The sequence below is a fragment of the Atractosteus spatula genome, chromosome 7, assembly GCF_055471065.1.
Source record: "Atractosteus spatula isolate fAtrSpa1 chromosome 7, fAtrSpa1.hap1, whole genome shotgun sequence".
Classification (NCBI taxonomy): Eukaryota; Metazoa; Chordata; class Actinopteri; order Semionotiformes; family Lepisosteidae; genus Atractosteus; species Atractosteus spatula.
In genome coordinates this window covers 4,291,739-4,312,308 of record NC_142712.1, presented here as the reverse complement: position 1 = coordinate 4,312,308, position 20,570 = coordinate 4,291,739, and the positions used below count along the sequence as shown (strand labels likewise).

General features: G+C 40.4%; 1 protein-coding gene and 1 long non-coding RNA gene across 2 annotated transcripts in view; one reads left to right on the top strand and one right to left on the bottom strand.

The window, feature by feature from the left end:
- Positions 1–667: 667 nt before the first annotated feature.
- Positions 668–16,902, bottom strand: LOC148830214 (uncharacterized). Its single transcript, XR_016091297.1, has 6 exons — positions 16,865–16,902; positions 15,070–15,177; positions 7,362–7,444; positions 7,099–7,152; positions 3,680–3,750; positions 668–748 (listed from the first exon to the last, which is right to left on the bottom strand). It is a non-coding gene; the product is annotated as an uncharacterized LOC148830214 (long non-coding RNA).
- A 3,060-nt stretch (positions 16,903–19,962) lies between these two features.
- Positions 19,963–20,570, top strand: part of arhgap31 (Rho GTPase activating protein 31) — a 36,123-nt gene continuing 35,515 nt past the window's right edge. The window contains exon 1 of the mRNA XM_088922018.1: positions 19,963–20,189. Within this exon, the coding sequence (XP_088778144.1) occupies positions 20,090–20,189 (100 nt within the window). The 5' untranslated portion in view covers positions 19,963–20,089. The remainder of the gene's footprint in view (positions 20,190–20,570) is intronic.

Genomic DNA, 20,570 nt, shown 5'->3' with positions numbered 1-20,570 from the left:
GAGAGGGGAGGGGGTGTGTCAGTGGAGCTAGACGAATGCCTGTTGGTGTCATCGGAGTGTGATAACTCACGCTCGAGTTTCTAGTTGTGAGGCAGGGATCTCAGCATAGGAGCGAGAAACCCCTACCTTTCTCTGCACCGCATTTAATGAGTCACCCTGAAGAAATAAGGATTTTTTTTGTTATTACCCATACAACGAAAAACAATGCGTTGTTCTTGTTTGCACGGCATGCATGCGTGCAGAGCTCTTCGAAAGCTTTATTAACGATCTTTTTTGACGATTTTTTTCTTTCGTTATTTCACACCTCTCTGTCTTGCGCTCCGTTACGCCATTAAATAAGACGAACTACAGCTGCAGACGGTACATGGATCTTCGTGCCCGTATACATATTATTTTGTAGGACTCTTCAAGGTGTTTTATTTTATTGAAGAGTGATAACAGGGAGCGGATCTGGCGCTAGAATGGCCCTCATATGGTTGCTACGCTTTCTTCTCATTATCACAGTCAGCTGGAGGAGCGGGGTGGGCACATAAAGACATTTCATTTCCCGATTTATTGGGCTGATGCTTTTATCTCCGCGTGACTTACCCTGGCATCCATTTCCACCACTGCAGGCGTAGCACCTTGCTCAAGGGTACAGCAGAGGTGCCCCTCCCCGGAGCCGAGCCCCCAGCCTCCCAGGTGTACCTGCAGACCTCCACCCTGCTCCACGAGGGAGGTCAGAAAAGAGGAAACCGCCTGGCATGTTCTGCTGAGAAAGGTCAATCGAAAATAATGAGAGAGTTCCAAAATTCAATCTGTGTGTTACATGAAGCAGTGCTGCTTTTTAGCTTCTCGAGATCTAATCTTCTATTGGGCATGAAGACTGGAGCCGGATGGAAGGTGATCTTATTATAATATTCCTCACGTGTATGTGAGAGGTTTTGTCTGTGAGGGAACATCCAGTGGTTTTCAGTGATAGGGAGGACATGGTTTGCAGTACCCTTGATACTGCTGTTGTTTTTCTCAAAAGGTCTAGTCTCTCCATTTGATTCTCTATTGGGCAGGGGCATTAGAGAATCCCTTGTTTGAGTCATGCTTAAAAAGGACTTTATATTCAATCTGGTGTTGTATAAACAGCCTGAGCTTTTTGATAGCTGTCTTTCTCAGGGCTGATGACCCATCCTTGCCTATTTCTTTGCTGCAGGGGTTTCTAACCCTGGTGCCAGAGAGCCTCTTCCCTCGGGTTTTGTAGACCACCATACAATCACCAATTTCTAAAGAAGTTCACAGTTCCACTGTGATCAATTATATGGGTGATTTGTTTAAGTTTAAGTTTAAGTTTAAGACATTTTTCGAGGACCAGAGTTCTCTTATCTGAACACAGTGCTTCCTTGATTCCTCAGTAGCCTACAGGTGTTGCCATGAAAGGTGACTTTGATGACTAACTGGCCTGGGGCTCTCCAGGACCAATGGCAGTATGTTCACTGCCAACATGGCAGCTTGGGAAGGATGCTTCGGCCAGATGTTTATTCTGATGTTTCCAGATGATTAAGGACAAGAGAGGTCATTGGACAGGGGAAAACTGAGCACAGCAATACCATAATCGCTCAAATCCTTATGTTCTACAGTTCTGTGAATGCTTATTTTCATAATTCATTTCTTTAATCTGGGGGATAGGGGTGTTTAATAAGGAAAGGCTCTTGAATAAACTATGAGAATTGATTTGTTCCTGATGGGCACTGTTGGAGACGGCTGGCCCTGTCTCCAGGTTCTCATGTACATCTCCTGAAGTCTGGAGCTCCCAGCAAGCCCTATACTGTCGCTGACCTGTCACTGACCCTACGGCTGCCAGACCAGCTGGGCCAAACTGCCACATCTGTGACCTGCCCTGGAGACACCACACACGAAGGAAACATCTCCACACTCTGGCCGAAACAGGGTCTGGCTCTCTTTGGTGAAATTAAAAGTCATGTCGGGTTTAATGGAGACATGCAGTCCCAGTTTCTCAGACCAGTTATTAAATCTCGATAACAAAATAAATGAATTGACATTAATTAATTATAATAAAATTGTCAATATTTTTTTTTACAAATTTCAAATTAAACATGATCTGCATGCCTGTGTGCAGAGTTAACGAGTAGTATTTATCTGTGAAACAGTCTATGTTTCTATTGGATTAAAAGAGGTGTATTCACAAGCCTGCTTGTTTACAATGTCATAGGGCCGCATCACGTCGCCAGAAGTGAATTTGAATTGAATTTGGCTTTGAATTGCAGAATATGGCTCTGTGTAGACCTGGAAAGTTCAGCTATTGTGGTGCAAATTGGAGGTTTTTACAAGTCTGATTTAAAGAGAAGGTGTTGAGAAAGAGAGCAACATGTTCCTTACGGGAGACTGCAGGATAAATATTACATCAGCTGTTACAGCTATGGCTGTAATAGACACATCTAGTAAGACTTTAATCTGATCAGACCTGATTTAATGTCTCTGATTATTAAAATGAACTGTGCACAGATTAAGGCAAGGCTTTTGATACTCCAGTTTGCTCTTGTCGATGCGGGAGCTGTTTAATTAACATGTGCGTGGTGTCTCCGTCGGTAGCGTGAACAGAGTGTGGGAGAAGCCAATTGTGGAGGGCATTCTAGAAATCACCGTTTCCCCAGGGAGTCCTGTGGTCATGCTGGGTGATACTGTATGTCTTCAGCCCCCTTGTCTGCCACACTGAGATTCTTGTAGTGGTTTTTCTGCTTCAACTCTTGGTTCTAATTAAATAAACAAGCAGATGATTCCAAACAGCACATATTGTACAGTCTTGATTATAGATATGTTTATAAAATTGGATCCAGGCTCTTAAATTCTCACAGTTAAGCCTTCTTGTTCTTCTCTGGATTTAAAAGTAAGACTGATCTAGAGGTGAAGCCCTTCCTTACCTATACAGGTCAATGTGTAAGTAATACATTTTGGGTGGGAAATATTACAGAACTAAACAAATCTCTACATGGAATTTGTATACAAATAGGTAAAGTGTCAAAAATACTTCCCTGATGAAGGGAAAGTCCTAACTTTAAACTGTAAAAAAAAAAACTTTTCATTCTTAAAACTAATTAACTTTTTAATTAATATTTCTCTCATTATGAGAGAGCACAGATGGGAACAGTGAGTTCAGTTGTCTGCAGGATAAATCTTGCAGACATTAGTGGTTTACATTTTGCAGAAAAGTAGCTAATTAGTGTCAATTAACAGATGATGGTCCTATTGTGGATGGGTAAATCAGAGTCATATGCCTGATATCTATGGGATGACTATAGTTTTTTTTAGAGAAGCTTTAAAACCTAAAGAAAGTGTAATTTGTTCAAGACGTTATTGATAGACCAATAGGTGGCACTGTTCTCTGTGGATCAGAAAAGCTGTACTGATGGCCACAGGGAAAAACATGGGCAATATTCAAAGCAATGGTATGAGCTGTTAAAATGAGACAGCTACATGATGAAAAAAGACAAATATTCCAATACAGATCAAGGCTGCTAACTATATCCACCAGAGAAGTGTGTTCAGAAAGAAAAAAAAAACATCCAGGCCAGAAAATGCCCTAGACTGTTTAGCCTCCCCCACATAGAAAGAATGAAATGAGCACCAAGTCTCATGTGCATTAATTCACATTGAAACGCTGCAGTTTAGGCCCTATCAGATGACTCACCCTAGAGAAAAAGCTGGTAGATTTCCATTTATTAGGTTGGTGTTGCATTTCACAGCAGTGCAAACTAAATACTGTAAAGAAAGTAGAATGAGCATGAAATTCTATGGACTCTTGACCTGCAGCAAATGAAACACATTAGTCAGACGACGTTTAGGCAAAAACAAATATCCTAGCAAAACTGTTACTTTATAGACACCCACTATAGTTAAATATACAAACTCAAAAATATAGTGATTGAAGGGTAGTCTAAAGCAATCTTCTGAATGACTTATGTCATAAGTTTAATTTCCTCCTGGTGCTGGTATTAACAGGCCTTTTCATTATAAAAGTGGCACACCACCATCAATGTCCAGGACCTCAGTTTTAAGTCTTATCTAAAAAGGGGCACTGGGTATGAAGGGCCTGGACGAGAGGGAAGAGTACCCCCTGTTAGTTCACCAGCATCGGTCACCAGGACCTGACCCACCTGAGCGGCCAGCACCAGCCTAGGATCCTGGCCAGTAACCACCTGGACAATACAAAATCATATGAAGCCTGCAAACTATGTCAATCACAAACCAAGTACAATTAAAATGTGTACATTCTAACTCTAGTCTTGCATAAAATATAACACTATTAGAAATAAATGGGAGAACAGCATACAGGTTGTTAATATCATCAACGCCAGATTCCACTTGATCAAATTTCAATCTGAAACATGGCTGGGTAGCATAGTTATGAGATAGTTATGCAAGAGGATCAACATTATTGAATATAGTCTGGGAGTGTGCAGCAATCTAAGTGGGATCTGGTCAAATGTCATTGTCCCCTTCAACTAATTATTTTGGAGAAATATACTGCACATTTTTCTTTCAGCCTAGACTCAGAAATGAATCATATTGTTTTTTCTAAGATATGCAAGGAGCTACATCAGAATGAACTACAGTACAAGAATACCCAAATTGTGTTTTCAATTACAGATGCACATATCAATCGGAGTCATAAAAATATGAGAAAATTAAAACACATTTGCAAAACCCATATTTATTAAGTAATTTTGGAAGAAAGCCTTAAGTCTTTTAATAGAATACTTTGTATCTGTATGATTTTTCTGATAGATTAGAGCAACATTTATTTAATAATATGCATTTGTGATATAGATTATAAATATGCATGGATGGGAATTAATACTAAATGGCTCTTGTTTCACAGAAAAAAATGCCTCATAAAATTTTGCTTTAATATAGATCATACCTGCTATGTATTCTGCATATGAATTCTGCATATTCTATATATTTTTATTTCATCTGGGTATGGCTAAATCATTGAGTTTATAAAGTCTGTAAAAAACAAACATCATTTTTGAAAAAGAAAACAGCAACATCGATTTCATTATAGAAAATTTTGTTTGGCAAAGTCAATAAAAACTACATCTGACACCCACACACACATTTCAGAGCCTTAACTATCAGCTTGCCCTTATCTATGTTAATTATCGGGGATTGTGGGACCTTATCTTAACAGAACAATCAATATAGCCGCATAAAATCCAAACGGTCCTAGGTCTCTGGTCTGACCCAAACTCGCTAAATGACAGAGTATCTTAAAAAGCAAAATGTGCTGTGAAATTCCATTCAAACGCCCCCTGTTCATGTGGACATTTACGCAGAGAAAACCACACAAGCTGTGTGCCTTCCTGTCCAACAGGTTTGGAAATTGAGATCTGGATCATTTATTTGATCATCTCTATTGTGCAAAAGAATCTCGTGTGCTCCATGCTGTATGCTACAGTCTCGTGCTATAAGCCTATTTTCCTCTTCTGCACTCTGCTGTGTCTCCTTTTAATGCATGTAGGCAGTAGAATACATTTTCAGCATGAAAACATTACCCTATTATGTTGAAATGCTTACAAAATCTGACACAGCTTACTTGCTTAACCCATATTAACTCAAATTAATTTACCTGATTTAAAAAGGGCGTGTTATGTGTAGCTGTATGGATAGAATAGGTTAAAACGGTTTATAGTAAGGTGACTCGGCCATTCCATGTCATTTAGTGAAAAAAAACGGGACTTCTGGAATCACATTTAACATTTTACATAGTTGGAATTAACATCAGTGTCCAGAATATATTGATTAAGTGAGTACAGGAGCATGCCAATCCTTTCTGAACAAGAAGAACGTAAAAGTAAAAATACCATCAGGCTTAACAGCTGAGAATTTACAAATCCTGTACTTAAGACTGATTGATCTTAATTGTGCCTTGAATACTCTACTGGCTCACGTTTTCAACAAGCTTAACTGAAAGTCTAATTAATTGAATCCATTCGTGACCAGCAAACAAAGGAGGAAGGAAATTGCTTGATAAGAGAGAAGTCTTAAGAAAATTCCATCCTCGACACAATTAGAATATTATTTTTTAGAAGTCTTTAGTCACACTTATAGACACGAAAAACTAAGCTTCCGTGTGCTGTTACAAAGACTTATACGAGACAGTTTAAAGCTAGACCAAAACAGCTTCTAGCATTAATAGTGTTATATCTGAATGACACAAGCTCTGTCTTTAATTGAATTGGGAATTTTAGCCTTTATGCCTCTGGACCCAGCTGGTCAGAATTCCTTCAACAGGAAGTGAACAGTCCCAGTTCATGTACGCATGTAATTAAAACTCATGACAGTCTCTCTGCTGCTTGGAACCATGACCCAGACTTGGGTGCTGACAGGCACGATCCTGATTGTCTGATATGAAAGTCTGGGGTATGTCCAGTCCTGAACATATGCGTCAATATGTCAATAGATTTTCATCCCTGTTCAATTTATTATTAGCTTATTTGGACCAATTTAACAGCTTCCCAAGATTTTTAGATGCTGCTGCTTCTTTAAAAAGACCTAGAAAACCTGCAGACACCCTGGCTTTGCAGCATGGACAGCCCTTTTCTCTATGAACTATCTGACTATTTGAGGGGTTCTTCAGCAGAAGCTTGGAAATTGAGTACCACTGCTTGGATTCTATACCTTATTATATTCTGGGTGGTTAGGTAGACATGAGGTGGAAGTGTGTTGTTTTGTTCTGTTTTTGGAAAACATTAAATGTAATTAAACCTGTCAAATTTAGGGAAAAAAGGAGAATGGGACAAAAAAAAACCTAAAAAGAACAGCCATTTAAATGCAATCCTTCATGGATCTGTTGCTCTTAAGAGCAGAGGTTGCTATGAATCATGGGATATGTAAATAACATACACAGAGCTTACTTGGTCTCTCTTCTGTTTGCGAAACAACAGAGGTACTCAGCAGTGGATTCGGACCATGACAGTCAACGGCCACCAGAGGGGAGTCATCAGCCACCACAGGGAAGCCTTAGTCTCCAGCCTGACACGAACAGAATTGCCCTCTCTGCACGTGCAGCAGGAGGTTTCAAACCGACAGGAGCTCTGCTCTCACCTCCTCTGTAAGCTCTGTGGCCCTTCTGAGTGGGAACTCCTGTAGCAGGTCAACCTGTGACAGAAGAAGGCTTTACAATTTCATTCTAACAATTTATTAAGGTCCCTGTTTATTCACAGTCTGTCATTTTTAATAGGCATCCTCAGTCAACGGCTAAAGAGAATGTTAATCATCACTAGTTAAGTCAGTAACTGGACTGTCATGAACAGAGTTGGGACACAGCAGAACCCTGCAGTTCCCCAGAACCAATGATGAAAACTCACTCTTTCTTTCCTGAACTGTATAACTCACTGTTCTCACTGCTCGGGATGCTGACTGGTAAACAGGTTCGCTGGGAGCCCAACCTCTAGAATAAACAGCAGAGAATGGAAAATTACTGGAACAGTGCCCGTTTTAGATGCCCATACCTGTGATCCAAGGTAACATGATGCCATGAAATAATAACAGACCCACATCTGTATCTGATGCTCCAACATAATCCATAGCAAGCTGCAATGCTGACAAATTCAGCAACAAAACCAACAATGCTTCACTGAATTTTTATGTGATCCAATGAATAATTTACACATTCAATTTACCACCTTCTGATACATTCATATATGCGAAGCCACTGGAGTGTGCTGGAGCTTTTTTTATTAATTTGTTGGAAAAGACAAATTAGTGTTAGAAATATGCAATAATACCGCAGATGTTGTAGAAGAGCTTCTTGTGATACTGACATACAGTATAAATGGGAGAAGAAGTCAAGGTAAGGCAAACAATTTAACAAAAGTGAAAAAAATGAATTTGGTGAATATCAAGAGACATTGTCAGGATCTGAGACACCAATCACTGCTGAAGGAATGGAGCTCATATTTCTTATTGTGTTACAGAGTGCTATAACTTCCCCCAGATCTCCCAGTGAAGCACACTGGTGCAGATCTCCCTCAATGAAGCACACTGGTGCAGATCACCTAGTGAAGCACACTGGCCAGATATCCCACTGAAGCACACTGGTGCAGATCCCCTAGTGAAGCACACTGGCCAAATTTCCCAGTGAAGCACACTGGCTTGTACCTGGATATGCATGTCTGAGGTGCTTATATACATACAGTATATTTGAAGGTACATGTACATACAGTACACAGATACACATTTACAGCTACAGACTGTATACTGTATAGATGTGTATGTGATGTAAATGAAGGTAGAGCAGAGCTTGGGTTGAATCTTAAAGCCAAAGGCTAACAAAGTGCAAAGCCAACCATACTATACATAGTACAACCTTCCTCTCAAATGCTAATGTCTGAATAATGTAGCATGACTCATTCTTCTTTTTAGACAGCGGCAGCAATTTACCTAATTCTTCTGGGAATGATTTTTCATAAAGTATAATAACCTTGCACTCATTCATACATCTACAGATGTGAGCTTTGGTACCACTATTAGGGCATGCAAATACACTGTTATCACAACAGCTATAAAATGACCAGAAACTGAAATTTTGCATGTACAGTAGTGGAATATAAAGTCTTGCTGTTGGTATACATGATCTTGAATACATCGAAGTCACCAAATTCTTTCCTTTGTTTTCATTGTTGACTTTAGTTTTTGTAAACATCAAACAATGTATAATATCATTTGCAGTGGTGTGCTATTGCTTCCTATAAAGCATATTTCACTGTATCATAAGCAAATTGTAAAATGTTACATTTAATGTGAGAAAATGCTGCTGTCTGTTCATTGGATACATTTGCTGAGCAGATTGTGGTCACGTCTCTTATATAAAAACCGTGACCATTGCCTCTGCACACAAATATAGATTACGGATACTTTTGCCACAGACTCAGTTTCATTTTTCAAGGTAATTAATAGGCTATTACCATGCAGATAATGGGTGAAAGCTGTGGTGAGCCACTGATACTACCTGAGAGAATCAGTGCTGATTCTGCAATCTTAAACTCTCATGTCTTCCTCTCAGAGAGATAGGGGATATTTATGTTGCCCACGTAGAAACCTCATTTGATCAGTACTAGTGCAGGATCTGATCCAATAAGTAGGGTAGACGATAAAATGTATTTAATGTGTATCTTGGCATTTGTAAAAATTTAAAAATATAGTTAGCTTGTGGTTCTGAACACAACAGTTCAAATATATATATATAAATGCTGTCTTAAAATAAATACTATAAAGTGTTAGAACAATTATAAGACATAAATCCAAATTTCACATGAGTTCTTCAGGGAGATCACTTAGGCATAGCTGGAATGAATTACTATATAGGCCAAGACATTTATCTTTCAAGTACTGAAAATAGCACCAGTTTCTCAACCTACAACATAAACAGTCTTTCATTTCTGCATATGTATTTATTTAAATTCTGTTTCTCAATGGAAGTGAGCTTGAATGAACATCAATTTCTGAACATCTGTAGAAAAATCAAGACTCAAGAAGTCCAAGCCACAGAAATCTAAATCTCAAGCCAAATACCTCATAATGTATTAGCAGTCTGATTCTCACACACACTTTCTCTTTCAACACAGAATTTCTTCCTGCAGTATGAAAACAAGTCAACATAATATATCCTTCAAGTATATATAATGTGACTTTTGATAGGTAGAATTTTCTCTTGACTCTGGGCTTATGTACACTTTGTAACCATTGCAAACTCTGTTTAAATTCTTCACAGTCTGCTGACTGCTTCTTCTTTAGCATTTTTGATCACTTTGGGCTCACAATTTCAAGACAAACCTTTACTTCAATGGGTATTTGAAGCAGTTGCGAATATAGAATGTAAACCAACTTCAAATTTAAATTTCAGATGGTTGAAATGTTCCTTTCCTGATATGACATATTCAGTGTGTGCTTTCAAAAACTGTTGTAAGTCAGATCTTACATTCATATTGTAACGCAACGGGGGCTCAGGCGGGCGCCCTTGCCGCATTAGGTCGGCCCGCACCGTCGGGGGCTCGAACCCGGGACTCCCGCGTCACTCAACAGGGACCCGGACCCAGCCCGGTGAGCTAAGGAGAGATCTCTCTACAGCCCACGGGCTGTGGTCCTGCTATCACAGGGAAGGGCGGTGACGTCACCGCTCTGGTAAGCCGGCTCTTACACAGTGTCTGTCGGCCGTAAGCGTTAAACCCTCCCCTGCTTAACTCGCCGTCCCCGGCGAAGGGCTATCCCACCCCACTTCTGACACCAATGTAACACAACGGGTGCTCAGGCGGGCGCCCTTGCCACATTAGGTCGGCCCCGCACCGTCGGGGGCTCAAACCCGGGACTCCCGCGTCACTCAACAGGGACCCAGCCCGGTGAGCTAAAGAGAGATCTCCCCACAGCCCAGTAGCTGTAATCCTGCTATCACAGGGAAGGGCGGTGACGTCACTGCTCTGGTAAGCCGGCTCTTACACAGTGCCTGTCGGCCGTAAGCGTTACAATATGTTGCAAAACAGATAATGCATGAACCAAAAACTTTCTAAGTCATTTTGTGACAAAATTGGTGCTTCAAGTGCACCAATTAAGAGAGCATCTCAATCGATGAGAATTTGATTTAATCGAGGAAATAAAACTGAAAAAAATAAATAAATCTGTTTTAATAGTAACTGGTTTTGCATCTAAAAATCATGCTGCAGATTCAAAATCTGCTAGGAAACCATGACTTCACATTTAATGTGTAATTACAGTATATGAGGAAACTTGTGATTTTGGCCATTCTGTTTAATATTACCTTGGCAATTAATCTACCAGGAGTCTTGTCAATGTTAATCCTACTTGAGTAGGTTTTTGGAAAAGATTTCGTGTAGTTGGATCTGTTATTTTGGATGCATCCCACTATTTCAGGCACTAAATCAAACAAAGCTGCAGGTCATAATTTATATAGAAAGATGTCGGCAATGTATTGCAGTTACTTATTTTTAAATACTGGAGATTTATGCAAAGTCAGTGCTTTTGCCTAACGTATGACTTTAGCAGCACCCCCATGAAGACACGACAGCTGTTCAACAGATACAGTTTTTCCTTGTAGCCGGCATCTGCATTTATAACTATCTGCACAGGGTGGTGTGTGTGTGTATAAAGTGAGGGGAAGGAGCACAGCTGTGGCACCTTGAAGACAAACATGTAATTAGCCTAAAAGTAAAATGATGTACAGAACAACATCTCCAAGCCAGTCAGAGAACCCAGATGAAAAACTCCAAATGAAAACAACAACATTAATGATGCTTGCTTAGAAATGCACTGATCTCACATGATTACGCATTCAGTAAAAAAATACGCATTCAGTAAAAAAAATATATTACGCACCGCTGTGCATTCAGTAACTAATTACTCGGAAGAAAACAAACCTCTTCCTTTAGAAGCATAGAAACTGGGTGGCTCAGAGGAAGGCCAGCGTGTGTAGAGAATGTCAAGGCTTGGCTACATCTGACTCCGCCACCATGTAGCCTTTTAAAATAAACGGAGACTGTCCAGGAAGGAGGGGGCAGGGATCATGCATTGTTCGGTTGGCTTTTTCCAGTATCCCAGTGTTCACTCTTTCTCTTTGTTCGCGGATGAATATTTACAGCCGAGTTGGTCTAATTGAAAAAGGACCCTCTCTTTGACGTTCAGCTGATTACAGCATTTTGGGCTCAAGAGGAATATTGATTAGTTTCACACATTGCGGTGTAATGTCTAAATGAGGCCCACTGGGGCTCATTTTATTGGGCTTTAATCAAACTTGGAAGGCATTATCTTGACAAAAAGGCCAATCCATTTCTTGTCAGCCTGAACAAACACTAATTAAAAGAGAAGGTCTTGGGGAATAGTTGGGGAAGCATAGTACTGAATGAAAGCAGTGTCATCATCTTTCCTCAATTTTGTCTTCTTGTGAGAAACAATTTTGTCTTTGATTTGATAGGTGTGGGTATTTTTCCCACCTTACCAAGCCTTTTTGTGACTTCCATCCCACCAATCGCATGCTTTTGTAACCTTCGAAATGTTTCTAATGAATAATAAATGCGTGTTTGCTTCAGTAAGGAGTAACATCCATGCAAACATTAATTGTAACAATTTGCACAGAAAGTATATTAACACGAGCAAGCAAGTTTCAAAACACAATCATCCCCACCAGACCTTTAAATACCTTCACTATCGGAATGCTTCTGTTTCACTTGCGTTGGACAAAGCAGCCAGTTACTGATGGGGCTGTTAGGTTCCTCCAGTTCGTCCTCTAGGGTGCCATGTGCACGCAGGACCAGTCACTAAACGCTTACATCACCAAAACAGTTTTATCAACTAGAGTTTCTTTCCAAATGCCAGCAGACATCATCAGGTTTCCTCACTTAGTTAGAAACATGCTGTCTCACTGTCAGTGAGACACCTTTTCGCTTTTTGCTGTCACAGAAAGTTCTGGGCCAGTTTATTTCTGACTCACATTAAGGGCAGCGAATTACACAATGCAGGACTTTGACTCTACTGGGCGCTAAAACTACAATACACCTCTCAGTGGGAAATTCCGACTGCAACACAATGCGATTCTGTGCACGCTTGGGCACTTCGATAATAAACACAAACAACCATTCTGAAATGAGAAATTAATCCAAAACACAAGAAAATAAAAAAAACTTTGATAAGCCAGGATTTGGACTGCAAAATCACAGATAAATATAGTCTGTATCACATGGGAACCCAGTTAGCAAAGCTCTTATGTATTGAAACATCAGTAAATAAAAAGCTTGAGCAGAATGTTATCTAAATACCACAAGGGCATTTCAGATGTTTCATACATGTGCGGGTAGTAAGGAAAGATTTGAGTGTACAGCTGTGATGCCCTAACACTAACAGTTAGTAAGTATGGATTTCCTGTTGTGTGCAAAATGCAGTTAAGTTAGAATTGTGAATAGATTCTGGTTTATTTGAGCTTGCAGAAGATTTATTACCAAATATCTGCTCTGCAATAGGAAATGTATCAACATGGTAAAAGTCTGATTTTCATATAATGCTTAATTTAAATTATTCTCACTGGACACTGCCCTGCGATTTTCCCCTCACCCTCAGCTCTTAATGGCTTCATTGAATCAATTACTGATTCTCTCTTTCTAAATTGCCACGAGCTGAAACTCTTTTTCTTAGCTAGAAAACCAGTCCAGAGATGTTCAAGTGAAACAGGCAGCCAAGGTGTCAAGCTAGTGGAGAACTACTCATTAGTTTATCCGAACTGAAATTCAACATGATAATGTGGCAAATCGGGTACCTGTGGGCTGTCCTCTAATTAATCAGGGCATGGCTGAGCTATCTTCTCAAGTACACACCAGATTGCCTTTAATTATCTGTTACCCATGTAGAAAAGTGTCCAATATTATACTTTTAATGGTGTTAAAAGGGGTATTTTGAAAGTGCCCAAGGAATTAAATTTACTTTGGGAGGTTTTCAGGCATCTCTGCTTGTGTGACAGACACGGAGGTTGCTTGAGGTTTCTTGCCTTGTTTTGTTTGTCCTTTCCAGGCTGATATTTACAGGACAGGAAGTTTCAGAAGCTCTGCATGAGGATCAGATGTCTGTTTCTGCCATGAGCAAGAAGGCTACAGACCAGAAATCCAAGACTGTCCACTCGCAGCTCCACGTGTGAACACATCCATTTCATCTGCCAACTTACAGCTACAGTCCGGGCTCCTGCCCTTGTGTGCTGGTTTCCATGCCAATAGTTAAAAAGGGAGCATATTTTTCCAAACCTGAAGTACCATTTATGGAGTCCTGTTTGTGCCTTAATATGCAGCGTGTACCCATTGTACACTAGCCAAAAGCAATATTCAATTATTTCTCATATGACCCCTTTTGCATTGTATCTACTGTATTTTAGCATTACTGTTAATTGTATTTTTATATAGATCGATCTATTGTGAGATTATCAGCATTAACTGTAAGTGACAGGCCGGGAAATGAAGTTTTCAATTGCAGCAGACCTGACACCTGGGGCCACTAAAGGCCTCTATTACTGTCAGTAGACACACTGGGAGATTAGTTAATTGGATAACTGATGTAGGTGAGAATTGCAAATCCCCACATGGAGTTAATTAAGGGACTGCTTGTTTTATCAAGGGTGTGCACAGCTCTAGCTGTGGCTGTGTTTCTAGCAGAAGGTGTGTGGATGGTTTTCAGAGTCTTTGCAATAGACCTGCTCACTGTACTTCTTATGTCATTTAAGTTTGTATTGTGTTCAGATTCCTTGAGCCACTTTACTTAGCTTGGAGTCACTTCCACTGTACTATCAGTAAGCATGTCACCTTTCTCTTACACCAGACTAGAGCTAAAACTGGCATTAAGATTCCTGGCTAAATGTAACATTTTGTAATGGTTGTGAATTTTAGCAGCATGTGTTACTGACACAGACACCTTTCCTCCCTAGTTATATCATAATATTACCATCCAGGGTTCTAATCAAGCCGTGTAGCTCTCAACTCCACATCTAATCAACACAGAAAACTTAATTTATCTGAAAAAATTGCTGTGCATAACACTGAGCTCTAAAAAAAAAAACTTTTTTTCCCCAGCATTGCTAAGAGGTTTCTTTGGGATTCAGCGCAATATTGCTTTTGTCCAGTAAGAACAGCAGTAAATTGAGATTGAGATGAAGCTGGGATAAGTGGCATGATGGGGAACAGTTAAAGAGCAATGCAGAACAGCATGTTCTTTCAGTTGCTGACAGTCACAAGATTGTGGCTGTCACACAAATGCAATATTGTTAACACGGAGCATGAGAACAATCCTCTCTCCCTTGATGTTTCTGACTCAGTAGCTATATTGCTTTTCAATTATGTGAAAACCATGAACTAAATGGCTTTTGAAAGTACTTTTTACATTACAGGATGATCAAATGTATTTTTTATCATCTATAATACAGAGATTTAATTAAATGCTAAGACAAGATGTTTTTCGCACTCATATTAAAACATTAGAACCGAATGAGCGCACAAGTTTGGTGATTGCGTTAAAGAGTATAGCGAGGCTTACCTGCACTCGCTTCTCAATTTCATGTAAAACAGATGTAAAAGAATGAGCGTGATGGGAAGGCTGTAGGAGGTTTATTGAGTCCTCTGCAACATGCCTCTTTGCCAGGGCCTGTAAAGTGAATAACAGAGAGCAGGATTAACAGCAAGTGTGGATCAGAAGTAACTCTCTGGCCCCTATCACCGCAGACACAGTAAAGTCATGCTGCAGCTGAAGTCATGTCTGCAAGGGCCAGCATTTGGTGTTTTAATTCTATTAGTTCGATAGTTCTAATTGTCTGATCTGGTTCCGCCTTTTTCAACGTTAAACTTCAGTGAGACAAATCTGTATTTGTGGAGATCTGAAAGTGGCTTTGAGGGAAGAAACAAACTTAAAAAGACAGGATGTGTCAAAACACCCTGGAATGCAGATATTGCATAAGGCTCTTCTTCATGTGAATGCCTCAGAAAAGGCAGTCAAGGTCTATCAAGAGGGATTCATAAACGTGATTAGGATGTGGAATATGTAGGGGAGAAGCTGAGTAAGTCTTTGGTGTCCGCCACTGTGCGTCTCAGTGGTATGTGTAAAACAACCATCTTGCAAAGAAGAACAGTGAGGAGTGTCTGTAAAACTAAAAGCACACAGCTTTATTGTGCCAGTTTTACTGATATCCTCTTCAGAAAGTGAGTTAATTTAGCTTTACGGGCTCATAACCTGTTAAGGGCTCGTTATTGTAAATACCCCAGAATTATAAACCACCAGTATGATGTTAATGATGCCCTTATTTAGTCATGTTTTTACATCTCAGAATACCTTACCTGAAGCAACCAATCTCATCCATCTGGTAAGCAAAATAAACAGGGCTGAAATTTATATAGATCTGCAGATTTTTGTGAAATGGTTTCACATCTGTAGTAATATTATTTGTCAAACAGGATAGGATTAAATCTCAATAATGTTCAAAAGATCATTATCGGTTTTTTGGCTACGTTCATTAATTAACCTGCATTTGTGCAATGACTTCAAATCACTGTCCACAGAAATACCCCCTTTTGTACAATCCTATGCAAATTAGACAGCCAAGCCATGCTCATAGAACCAAAATAAGATTTGTTTTAATTGTTTTAATCAAAATGAGAAAAAGAAGTATTATCAATGGGCTGGAATTTCCATTCTTCTTAAGAGACTTTGAAACAAGATCCTGACTACTTGTTCTAGTTTTCCTGGGCACGTTTGACTTTGGGCTTTTGTAATTCAAACTTGTATTGTAATTTGTAATTCTTAGTTCAATGGGCAAACCAGGTTCTTATCTCTGGGCAGTGGGGCTGCTGTATGTCTCCCATGGGGGCTGCTGGTTCATGTTGGGTACTCTGTGTCGCCCATGTGGGGCTGCTGGTTCATGTTGGGTGCTGTGTGTCACCCAGGTGGGGCTGCTGGTTCATGTTGGGTGCTGTGTGTCACCCAGGTGGGGCTGCACTTCAGAGGTGGATAAATTGGGTCCCTCTTCTATACGAAGCGCTCTGGGATCCTTTGGATGGAAAAGTGCTGTACAGATTCACAGTTTTACGATTATTACATTCCCGATTTTGGCATTAAGAGAACACATGCACTAATCTCCCACCAGCTCAAACATTTGTTTACAAATTAGTTTTTGCTTGAGGGCCTTGCGTGCAATTTTAACAACTTCTCCATATTCTTTCAGCCATTTAGGTGGTATTTTTAAAACGTTTCCTCATGTGTAACTGTGTTTCTTTTAAACCAGCTAGCAATGTGTTTCTTTTAAACCAGCTAGCGATACGCAGCAGTAGTGGGACTTAACCATTTTCAGAGGAAAGGTGGTCTGCTTCTGGAAGGGTCTTTGTCGCCTCTAACTCAGTCACCGTTCTTAAAGCGTCCTTATCCTTAATAAAAAAAATGAAAGAAACGAAAAAAAAAGAGCAGTTTTCTATTTTTAGGGCCCAGATATTACAGCGAGTACTCTTTGTGTGCTGGGGTAGGCGCCTGGCAGCTAGTCTGTTTCCAGAAAGTTAATTATGAAAACAATATCGGAGAGGAAGCCATAAAAACAATGAGCAGGGCTGGGGAGGGGTTCTTCCAAAAATAGCTGCTCTAGGCTGCGTTTGGAGCTGTAGCTCCTTGTAAATAGGCTCTGAGATAAGACTGGACACAGCTCTGACCTGTGAAGCTGAAGTTTATCAGCCTGTTTGTGCATCACCCCTCTGATGGAAGGAATGTACAAAAAAAAATGGTTTCCTTGGCACATGAGTATACAGTTCAGAGAGAAAAAAAAGATCTGAGCAAGAAGGATTATTTAAAACCCTGTTTCATGAAATCTGTTCTGATTTGTAAGCTTCTGATACCCCCAAAACAACAGCAAAAGTGTTCCTGTATTTCCTCTTTACAATATTCTAGATTAAGAAAAAAATATTTAATTTCCAGGTTGTAACATTTACTGATACACCATGTTTTAATAGTAAAAAAATCTGTTTTTTTGTTGTTTGTTTTCTACCAACAAGCTAATCTGACTATAAGACTGAGGAAAAACTGGGGATTACTGGAATTATCTTGGCATGTTCATGTAGTCTTATCTTTACACATGACAGTTACTTCAGTGGAATGCAGCTGTATGGGATTTTAATGAAAGCATCAAGAACACAAAAATGTGTGGCATATAACGCTTTGTTTCAAGAAAGTGACTGAACCATTGAACATGCATACTGCTTCAGTACTAATCTGATGGCCTTTAAGAAACAAAAGAAAGACTTGTCAGAAATTGCTGCCTTGCCCAGCCAGCACCTGGGATATCACAGTGCCCTTCAGCAGTAACAGTGAGAGAATCAAGGAAGTGTACAGGAATGAAGCACCAATTGTCTTTGTCGTGTAGCACATGTAGCATATTTACAATGCTGATCCTCATGAAATGACAGTCTTACATGAAGACAAGCAAACTAGTTTGCAATTCCGATGATGGAAACCATGCTACACAAATCAAATTCAACTGTACAAAGTAAATTTCCTTCAGGTTTCTAGATAAGGCCCATAAATTGCTCAACGCAATATAATGCTACAGAAGGCAACGGCTGGGCATATTCTAATCTTTCTGATATATAGATGTTAAATTCCAGTTGGAACTAGAGGAGCAAAGCATTGTGCACTTCTTAGAAACCAGGACCTCCTCTTGAACTTCTCAGGGAGAACAGAAACGAGGCTGTTTTAAATTATTTTCCTATCACAGAGGTCAGAGTGGGAAGGCTTCTTTTTTCCTTTGTTCAAATCGCGCAACTTGAAAGATTTTCTCCAGTGCATCTTGCGGGTGGCTAATCAGAGAGAAGCCATGACAGAGCAGTCAGACTGCCTGGCAAACAGGACATTGGCCTGGAAGAACACTGGACCAGCAGCCGGGCACTGCGGCACATGTCTTCACCCTACCAGAACCTGTGTGAAGAACAAAGCACTTCTTCCTGCTCTCGAACGTATTTCTAAATGTAAGAGTAACATCAAAATGAGTGCATTCCCTGAGTGACCCTTGAATGTCTCTAATGTCTGTGAAGCAGCAAATGGGTGTAAATCAGCCTGGCATTTCACTGTGTGCTGATGAACGAATGAAGACGACGCAGTAAAGTTGGAAACAATGTAGGGACGGACTGGTCCATCAGGAAAAAGGGTCTCCCAGAACTGAAAAATAAAGCAAGGAAGTTCTCTTCAGACACCCTGATATAAACAAAAAAATGATTAAAACACGATTAACGTCAGCAGTGGGACACTGATGTGATGCAGTCTAACTGAATCAGTTTAGCTGTGTACATGACACTGTAGAACACCTACTGTAGGTGTAAGAGGTGGCAATATGTGTACATGCGTGTGAGTTCCTTTTCATGCATCAACTTCAACAAAGCCTTATTGTCTCACTCAAATCAGCTCACAGAATAGTTTGTGTAAATACAACAGGAAAGATTTCTTTGTTGCCTGCCTAATCCCTGGATGTAAAAAAAAAAATGCCAGGAAAAGTTTTAGCTCTTTTGGGAGAGCCTAAGTAACCTTGAATCTCTGGTCAGCCTGCCTTGCTGAACAGAAAAAAAAAGTCAGCGAGAAAAAAGTTAACAAGAACCATACGTTTTAATTTTTCCCCCCTCCTAACTCCCCCACCCTTCACAAGTCTCCTCCCTGGTTTTCTCCAATCGGCCCAGTCCTCTCTGAAACAAGGCTCTTTGTAGCGGAGGAAATTGTGTACTTCGGGAGCACTGGGGTAGGCTGAGAGCAGATTTCCTGTCAGGGCCACTGCTAAGAAAAAGCAGGGCCAGTTATCTCCATACCAGAGAGAGTAACAGCAACCAGCCACCCCCTCCCCTGTTTTTCCTCCCCTTCACAGTCCTGACATCTCAGACCTCACCACCAGCCAGCTCGTGCCACCACAGCCAGCTGCCCTCCGACAGGACTGGCTCGCCGTGGAAACAACAACAAGAAGGACAAAAAAAATCCCACCTCCTAGCCTCACTTCCCACATTTCCTGAGGCACAAGCCTGGAGACCAGGGAGATGCCGAAGAGAGGAGGACGGGGGGCAGAGAAAAAGGAAAGGCAGAGCGAGTGAAAAAAGAACAGGAAACAAACACATTCTGCTGCTGCTTTAGCAAAGAGACGGACATAAATCTTTCTGGGATTGCGAAGTTCACAACCGCACAGCAGAGAGCTCCAGAGAGTGACGGGACGGTCTGTCAACTACCGCTGGCTTACACACCTGCGAAGACCAGAGGAGAGAAGAAAATAAGGAGGCACAGACAACGACCATGTCAGGATACTTCACCCAGGCTCCTTTAAAATCCTCTCACTCCTGTTGGCTGCAGCATGTTTCTGTCAGGATGTAAAATCTCGTTCTCCTTCTGGAGATGAAGTGGGTTTTCTGATCTTAGCACGGAGTGTAGTTTGTTCAGCGAACTTCCTCTGTGCCAGCCCCCCGAGGACATTGTGGAGACCAATGGTTGTGGATCTGGGGCTCAAGTCATTTTGAACTGAAGTGTTACTATCTGGAGATTTCAGGGTTCCCTAATGAAGAACAAGGCGGCAAAGCAGAAATCCAAAAGGAAAGGGAGTGTGAGTGCTTTTGGATGTGATCTGACGGAATACCTACAGAGCTCAGGACAAGATGGTAAATACTTTTTAAAACTTCCTTCTTTCTTGTGTGCTTTGCGATTTTGTTGTGCCACTTTAAGATATCAGTTCTACAGGCATGAACTCTTTTTTTTGTCAACTTTCACATTTCCCTTTGTGGAATTCGGAGTGGGTCTTATCAGAGTTACAGCTTTCTCATTATCTTTCAAAGTAGTCGTCATTTCTATTTAAATTAAAAAGAGTCCCAACAAAGACAGAAAAAACAAGAAAGCTTTATTATCAAGGGTCTTTTTTGATAAATAGGAACATAATTGGAATCTAACAATTGTACAGTCAAACTAAGGTGGGTCTTGAGCTGTTTAAATACTATTTTACTGTTGGCTGATAATTCTTCACTTCCTTGCTTCTCTAAGGTGAT